Source organism: Brachyhypopomus gauderio, chromosome 5 (assembly GCF_052324685.1).
Source record: "Brachyhypopomus gauderio isolate BG-103 chromosome 5, BGAUD_0.2, whole genome shotgun sequence".
Taxonomy (NCBI): domain Eukaryota; kingdom Metazoa; phylum Chordata; class Actinopteri; order Gymnotiformes; family Hypopomidae; genus Brachyhypopomus; species Brachyhypopomus gauderio.
This window is the reverse complement of record NC_135215.1, coordinates 7,280,626-7,289,552: the sequence shown is the minus strand read 5'-3', so window position 1 is coordinate 7,289,552 and position 8,927 is coordinate 7,280,626. Positions and strand designations below refer to the sequence as shown.

The 8,927-nt window shown below is 43.6% G+C and overlaps 1 protein-coding gene across 2 annotated transcripts in view; it reads left to right on the top strand.

The window, feature by feature from the left end:
- Window positions 1-7,171, top strand: part of sult4a1 (sulfotransferase family 4A, member 1) — a 69,160-nt gene extending 61,989 nt beyond the window's left edge. Inside the window, exons 2-8 of one of the 2 annotated variants that reach the window (XM_077005291.1) lie at window positions 1,057-1,187; window positions 1,793-1,873; window positions 1,994-2,120; window positions 2,268-2,362; window positions 4,238-4,376; window positions 5,735-5,836; window positions 6,218-6,351. In XM_077005291.1, coding sequence (XP_076861406.1) covers window positions 1,057-1,187; window positions 1,793-1,873; window positions 1,994-2,120; window positions 2,268-2,362; window positions 4,238-4,376; window positions 5,735-5,787 — 626 coding nt within the window. In that variant the 3' untranslated portion in view covers window positions 5,788-5,836; window positions 6,218-6,351. Of the gene's footprint in view, window positions 1-1,056; window positions 1,188-1,792; window positions 1,874-1,993; window positions 2,121-2,267; window positions 2,363-4,237; window positions 4,377-5,734; window positions 5,837-6,217 lie in introns of both variants that reach the window. The other variant, XM_077005290.1, reaches the window with a different exon arrangement.
- The last annotated feature ends 1,756 nt before the right edge of the window (window positions 7,172-8,927 follow it).

Sequence of the window (8,927 nt, the reverse complement as noted above, 5' to 3'; positions counted from 1 at the left end):
GAGAGCTTGCTCTTTCAAATGCGGACTGCAACTGTTCCACTGAAACCAGCTCTGATCCGCTAGCATCTAGCTCTGACCATCACTTTGCTGTCGACTATGTTGGACACTGAATAAACAACACTTAATAACTTGGTGTGTGTCATGAACTTTACTGATACTGATGTAAACCAAACAATCAATAGCTGACGTTACTTGGCTTGCTAACCTAGCTAGATATTGTTAACTAAAGCTGTCAGTAATATTCATAATATTATAATATATATCATAATAAGACTGTTTTACCACTCCGTAGGATGACTAATGGAACTAGCTATACGTTAAATAATAGTGAGTTAGTTACCTCGCTAGTGCTAGCTGGTGTCACCTTACCCTGGTATGAGTGAATTAATTCTTCTACAAACAATTTTTAGCCAATTTTTCTTCTACAAACAATTTTTTAAATTCTGGTTAAATAAAAGTAAATTTAAGTCAAAATTTGCCAGGGGTATGAATACTTTCGGAAGACTGTATATATATAAATATACCAACACACAAATGGCTAGTCATAGTTTTGGGTTATGGAAAAAAAAAAAAAAAGTATTTGTGCAGTTCCTCAGATGGCCTCTAGTTGGCGTGTACACACTTTGAGCAAAAGTGCAATACACTTACACAGATTTTGTCCGTTTTTGGTGAAAATTTAGGACATTTTTTTTTTTTGCTCAGGAGCCATTTTAGAGGTAATAGAACATAATAAGAATAAAAAAAGAACTTTGAAAAATTAGGACGTCAATTTACGTCCTGAAGTTGTAACACGTCCTGAAGTCGTTGGTGTGTATTCTTGTATTTGTCCTGATTTTTCACCATGTACAAGTGCACACACACACACACACACACACACACACACACACACACACACACACACACACACACACACACACACACAGTTACACACACCCGTGTGCACAAAGTATATTGTATTGTGTTTGAAGATATGTATATGTGTTTTACATGTACATGAGAAGGATATATAAAGCTAATAGTTCTGTTTGTCTTGTTCTTTCTCTCTTGTTCACAAAGGCACAAGTTTGTTGCAGGAGGTAGTGTATCTAGTGAGTCAGGGGGCGGACCCAGACGAGATTGGACTCATGAATATTGATGAGCAGCTTCCAGTGTTGGAGTATCCTCAACCTGGTTTAGATATTATACAGGTTTGTGCATGCGCTTGCTTCAATTCCCCCAGCACACACACACACACACACACACACACACACACACACACACACACACACACACACACACACACACACACACAGTATTGTGATATTGAGAAATTCAAACTTTTAGTTCAGGGAACAAAACAATAAAAACAGTTAAAAGAACTCATTCCACAAGAGGATCAGTTGGCTGACAGCAGACAAGCTTTGTCCTTGTCTAAACTAACTGGTGACCTGTGTGAACTGTGTTGAATTGTCCCAATCTTTGTTGAACTATGTTGAACTCTCCTGAACTGAGTTGAACTATGTTGAACTCTCCAGAACTGTGTTGAACTATGTTGAACTCTCATGAACTGTGCTGAATTGTGCTGAACTGTATTGAACTGTGCTGAACTGTGTTGAACTGTGCTGAACTGTATTGAACTGTGCTGAACTGTGCTGAACTGTGTTGAACTGTGCTGAATTGTGCTGAACTGTATTGAACTGTGCTGAACTGTGTTGAACTGTGCTGAACTGTGTTGAACTGTGCTGAATTGTACTGAACTGTATTGAACTTTGCTGAACTCTAGCGGTTTTTGCCTTATCACTTGCCGTTGCAGGAGCTGACGTCACCTCGCCTGATCAAAAGTCACCTGCCCTTCCGCTTCCTCCCCACAGCCATGCATAACGGCGAGGGCAAGGTGAGACCTCCGTACGACCTTTCACCCCAGGCCAGGGCATAACAACGACTAGCAGAGCTTCACACGCTCCTAGGTGGCAAACCCAGCTCCCATGAACATGCATGTACCCATGTTCCCCAGGTGATCTACATGGCCAGGAACCCTAAAGACCTGGTGGTGTCCTACTACCAGTTCCACCGCTCCTTAAGGACCATGAGCTACCGTGGGACCTTCCAGGAGTTCTGTCGCCGCTTTATGAATGACAAGCGTGAGTGAGGTGGCCGCGTGTGAACGTCCGGGGCTCAGAATAAAACCCATGAGCAAGTGTAGAGAAGAGCTGGGAATGCCACACTGACTGACCTCCTTTCTGTGTTTGCTCTCTGTGCTTTGTTACCATGACGATCCCTTCCTGCAGTCGGATACGGCTCCTGGTTTGAGCACGTGCAGGAATTCTGGGAGCACCGCATGGACTCAAATGTCCTCTTCCTCAAATATGAGGACATGTACAAGGTACCAACAACTCCTTTATCAGACACACACGCACGCATGGTAGTCATATGTGGGGGATTGGAGGCATCAGACTGCTCCTGCTTGTGCTTGTGTCTGATTGGTGCTGTGGGGGTGTGTATAATGTGAGGGTGCGTATAATGTGAGGGTGTATATAATGTGAGGGTGTGTAGTGTATAATGTGAGGGTGTATATAATGTGAGTGTGTGTATAATGTGAGGGTGTGTATAATGTGAGGGTGTATATAATGTGAGGGTGCATATAATGTGAGGGTGTGTAGTGTATAATGTGAGGGTGCGTATAATGTGAGGGTGTATATAATGTGAGTGTGTGTATAATGTGAGGGTGTGTAGTGTATAATGTGAGTGTGTGTATAATGTGAGGGTGCGTATAATGTGAGGGTGTATATAATGTGAGTGTGTGTATAATGTGAGGGTGCGTATAATGTGAGGGTGCGTATAATGTGAGGGTGTATATAATGTGAGTGTGTGTATAATGTGAGGGTGCGTATAATGTGAGGGTGTATATAATGTGAGTGTGTGTATAATGTGAGGGTGCGTATAATGTGAGGGTGCGTATAATGTGAGTGTGTGTATAATGTGAGGGTGCGTATAATGTGAGGGTGCGTATAATGTGAGTGTGTGTATAATGTGAGGGTGCGTATAATGTGAGGGTGCGTATAATGTGAGGGTGTATATAATGTGAGTGTGTGTATAATGTGAGGGTGTTGTGTATAATGTGAGGGTGCGTATAATGTGAGGGTGTGTATAATGTCAGGGTGCGTATAATGTGAGGGTGTGTATAATGTGAGGGTGTATATAATGTGAGTGTGTGTATAATGTGAGGGTGTGTAGTGTATAATGTGAGTGTGTGTATAATGTGAGGGTGCGTATAATGTGAGGGTGTATATAATGTGAGTGTGTGTATAATGTGAGGGTGCGTATAATGTGAGGGTGCGTATAATGTGAGGGTGTATATAATGTGAGTGTGTGTATAATGTGAGGGTGCGTATAATGTGAGGGTGTATATAATGTGAGTGTGTGTATAATGTGAGGGTGCGTATAATGTGAGGGTGCGTATAATGTGAGTGTGTGTATAATGTGAGGGTGCGTATAATGTGAGGGTGCGTATAATGTGAGTGTGTGTATAATGTGAGGGTGCGTATAATGTGAGGGTGCGTATAATGTGAGGGTGTATATAATGTGAGTGTGTGTATAATGTGAGGGTGTTGTGTATAATGTGAGGGTGCGTATAATGTGAGGGTGTGTATAATGTCAGGGTGCGTATAATGTGAGGGTGTGTATAATGTGAGGGTGTGTTTAATGTGAGGGTGCGTATAATGTGAGTGTGCGTATAATGTGAGGGTGCGTATAATGTGAGGGTGTGTATAATGTGAGGGTCCGTATAATGTGAGGGGGTGTATAATGTGAGCATGTGTATAATGTGAGGGTCGTATAATGTGAGGGTGCGTATAATGTGAGCGCGTGTATAATGTGAGCGTGTGTATAATGTGAGGGTGTGTTTAATGTGAGTGTGTGTATAATGTGAGGGTGCGTATAATGTGAGGGTGTGTATAATGTGAGGGTGTGTATAATGTGAGCATGTGTATAATGTGAGGGTGTGTATAATGTGAGGGTGTGAATAATGTGGCTAATCTGGCCAATATGACAATTAAACAATTAAAGCAGCAAAAGACAATAAGTAGTTAATAAAGTAAACTACTTGTGCGAGGCAGTTGTGGAACAATGTTAAGCCTTTTTCCTGTCTGTCACTCTCTGTCTGTCTCTCTTTCTCATTTTGCATCTCTCTTGTTGTCTCTCTTTCTGTCACCCCCCTCCCTCTATCTCTCTCTCTCTCTCTCTCTCTCTCTCTCCGTAGGACCTGGGCACTCTGGTGGAGCAGCTAGCACGGTTTCTGGGCGTGTCGTGTGATAAGGCCCAGCTGGAGAGCATGGTGGAGAACTGTAATCAGCTGATCGAGCAGTGTTGCAACTCAGAAGCCCTGTCCATCTGCAGGGGTGAGAGAGGGAGGGGAGGGAGAGAGGGAGAGAGAGGGAGGGAGGGGGTAGGGGCAGAGAGGGGGAGGGGAGAGAGGGGGAGGGAAGGAGGGGGAGTGAGGGAGGGAGGGAGGGATGGGAGGGGGAGAGAGAGAGGCAGGGAGGGGAGTGAGGGAGGAAGGGGGAGAGAGAGAGGGAGGGAGGGGGTAGGGGCAGAGAGGGGGAGGGAAGGAGGGGGAGTGAGGGAGGGAGGGAGGGATGGGAGGGGGAGAGAGAGGGGGAGAGGGAAGAGAAAGGGGAAAGGGGGTAGGGGCAGAGAGGGGGGAAGGGGAGAGAGCGAGAGAGGGAGAGAGGAGAGAAAGGGGGGAGAGAGGGAGGAGGGGGAGAGAGTGGGGAGGGAGAGAGAGAGAGAGGGGGCAGAAAGGGGGAGAGAGGGAGTAGGGAGAGAGAGTAAAAGATGAAAAGAGAGAGAGATGGAGAAAGAGGGGGAGAGAGAGAAGGGGAGAGAGAAAGATTGTGGGGTGGATGACTTGCAACATTAGACACCAGAGTGATGATTTTCTTGGGCCACACACTCTGTAGGGACTGTGACTCCAGTTTTCTCTTTAAGTGCATGGCCTTTAACGTGTGTTCTCTTGCTTTGACCCACTCTCCAGGTCATGTCTGAACAGCATGCTGGCTTTCAGGGTAAAGGGCACATAAACTTCCAGGCAAAATAGAAAGTCTGGTTTCTCTGTGTGTGCGTGGGCACTTTCATATATGGTGAAGTGAAATCCTCTCCATGCTTGTAAAGACTCATCTTAGGGAGTAAAATAGTAAGAGAAATAACTGAACAGTTGCAAAGAGGTGTTTTCTGGAGCGTCTGGTTGATTACGTATAGACTACAGTACCAGAACGCCAGGACGTGTGGTCCTTCAGCGCCATCATGTGGTACCAATGTGCTAGTAACGCTAGTTAATGTAATGCTAGTTTTAATGCCATTCATTTTGATCTTTTTAAAAGCATATTCGTTGAAGACTCAGACAGGAACCGTAGCGACATTCAGATTGGTTTTGGACACGGGAACAATAGTAAACATAACTATCACCACCACTAGTGGGCAGATGACATCATATAAAATGTATTTGTGAATTTGTGTCGATCTAGATTAGGAGTTTTATTTTTTTATTTACATATTTAAGTATATAATATGCTCGACATGTGTTGTGTTTGATATTCCAATACATTTTTTGGTTTATGTATGTCATTTTGTTGCATCTTATAATTTGTTGATTACTGCATTGGGTGTGTTATCATTTACTGTGTTTATTTCTTTCACAATTCTTGTGTTTTCATCACACGTTGAATATTATGTTGAATTGGTTTTCCTTTTCCTTCAGTGCATGGATTCTGTGCATGGTTTGATGGTGAGAGTGCACTAGGGGTTAGATAAACAGGGCCATGGAGAGACAGGAAGGGAGACTGGGGGTGAGACAGCACAGGTGAGTGTGGGCCCAGCCAGGTGCAACTGTAGCCCCTTGTCGTCTCAGAGGGGGCAGAATCGCTGTGATTCTTTACTTTGACTGATTTTATTGCCATAATGCTGACTTTGATGCTTTTGTGTTATCGCTGTACCTTGATCACTTCTCAAGTTAATTACTTGGCAATTAACTTTATGTTTTTAAACATATTCAAGTGTGTTTTAAGAGTAAGGAGTTGCTGAACTTTATCAGAAATTAGAAGGGGGATGTCTGTGTCCAGCATTATCACTGCTGAGGAGATTCATTTGGAAGGTTGTTGTATTTAGCTGTATCTCAGCTAAGGTTGTTGTATCTCAGCGTTGGAGGCATATGCGCTCACTCTCTGTCTGTGTGTCACTTCAGGTCGTGTAGGTCTGTGGAAGGACATCTTCACTGTGTCCATGAATGACAAGTTTGATGGTGTGTACCGACAGAAGATGGGGAAGTCTGACCTGACCTTCGACTTTAGTCTGTGAAAGAACCAAACATCCTCTGGACTCTGCCAATCAACCGACCGGCCAATCAGACAAGCTGCTCTGCTTGACACAATCTGCCCCTGCTGGACTGACCCCACCCCCTAAATCTTTTATCCTTTCCATTACATTTGCCCTCAACTCTGTCATTCCACCTCAGGCTTGACTTTGCTTATGTGTGTTGTAAGACGTTGCTCTTAGGCAGAGGGCCTTAACCAGCACAGGTAACACGGGACAGAAAGTCCTGACTGAAGTGTGCAAGAGGAGTTTTTGCCCCACGGCTTCATCTTGTGTGTTTGCAAGTGTGTTGTTGTTTAAAATACATCCACAATGCTTTAGCTTAGTGACACGTCTGAGTAGTGTTTGGTGCATTGCACATTGTATAGAGCTTTTCCTACAATATACAGTACATTCATGAAATGTGTATTTATCAAATATGGGGAGTAAATTATTTATATTCTATACATCAAAACCTCATTACAAAGTCTGAGAGGAATCCCAAGATGTTTTCTGTTTAGTGTTTGGGTTTCTCAGGATTTGTGAAGATTGGTTTGGGTTTCTTGGGATTCATGAAGATTGGTTTGGGTTTCTCAGGATTCGTGAAGATTGGTTTGTTGATATATTTATGTATGTGCAGCCATGCAGTAACAGGAAGTGAGGTCACGTCTTATTCCTGTGCTAAAAGTTGACTGGTTTTAGATTTGAATTGAAATATTCCAGATTTGAATGTTTGTATGCGCCTATTCTTGCTCTTGTTTCAGTGGGATACTCTCCTTCCTGAGAGACCTGATTCTGTTACATATTCTTTCAGCCTGCCGCAGTAAAAATTATATTTCCGATTCAATTTGTGCATGGGTACTGAGCATCATACTGTATGGGTGTACGTGTGTGTGTGTGCGCGCGTGCATATGGGTTTCACATCGACTCTATCGATAAGCAATATCTCCCTAATCAGAGGCAAGCTGGTAGGTGTGTAAGCTGTGTAATGGTGCATTATGAGCCCAGACCCTACAGCTGCAGGGCTTACACATGTTCAATAGAGATCACAGGGAACACCTCACACACAGATCCACTGTCCACACAGGGATCACAGATCTGAGCTTTGATCATGAGCATATTTTGGTCAGAATGCAGTGTGCCATCTCCACGTTCAGAGCTTGTGGCATACACATGCCAACAGAGAACCAACATGAGCTTGTCCTGTGAGCGAGCCACAACAAGACCATGGTCCCGCATCTGTCCTGTGTGGAGAACTCCTGGTGCAGACGTCACGCCTGCACAAACACTACAGCTTTTATTTCTGCAGATAGCTACTCCTCACAACCTTGTCACACACTGGTTATTTTGTCCCTTAGACATGATTCACCCCCCCCGCAAAAGTGGCTCTTATGCCTGGCCTCTAGCATGGCTCTCTGTCTTTAAGAGAGACATACTGCACCAGACGTGAACTAATACCATTCTTCCCAGTACTGCATTCTCTGCAACCATGACACATTCCATAGTACTTACAGACCTGGTACCACCAGGTTGCCTTTTGAACTGAGAAGAGGGGGGTGGGGTGGGGATTGCATTGTTCTTTTCATGCTTGCTTGATGGTTTCTTAATAAAGTTATATCTTCAGGCATTGTGGTTGGGAATATCTCACATATAAACACTGTCTTGGGCCAGTGTGGGAATATAATGGACTTAGAAAAGGTGAAGCAGAGAAGATAATACTTATATAAATGAAGCAGAGGTGATAGGCCTACTTAAAAAAGCAATATCAAAATAAGAAAGAGCTATTGCTAGTATAGCAGTCTTGAGAAAATGCAAGTGCATCGCTGATATGGCTGTGGAGTTAATTAATTTAAATTAAACATGAATGCTCACATTTTTGCAGCTGAGCTAAGCCGCACTGATTAGATTTCTCTCAGCAGCCTTCAGCAGTACAATACTACTCAGTAACGCTACTCAGTACGCAAGCAAAATAAACAGAATGTGTGTAATCTGATGTCTTACACTCAGCCGCGTAAGAGCATCATGTTAGTGAGATTGGCCACAACTGAAATCATGTGAAAGCCCTGGGAACACTGGAGTGTCTCACTGACAAATATAATGTCCACTGTCACACAGAAACAAGCTGTACTGTTTCCTATAATCTGTGTTCACCAACCACACCTGCAAACAAGACGTGATCGATCTAAAGTCTAAGAAACTCCATGGGTGAGCTGTCCTGTTCCTGGGCCTCTTCACACTGTTCCTGTTTACTACCCAGTCAGATAAAGCAACGACCATTTCTAATATGTTCAAACATGTCTCTGCCTCACTAGGGGGCAGTAGAGTGCAAGTTAAGTGAGAAGAGTAATGGTGAACAAGTTTTGAAAAGGCGGAGATTAAACCGTATCAGATCAGCGGTTCCCAATCTTTTTAGCGCCACGGACCAGTTACATGTCAGACAATATTTTCACGGACCGGGCTTTAAAGTGTGGGGGGTAAATACGACGAAATAAAATAATACGACTGGCATAAAAACAAATATAAACCGCATAAAATTAAAACTCACCAGACGCTCCGACCCATATAATTAAGAGAGAATCCCATTTTTCAAAAATATTTTTCAA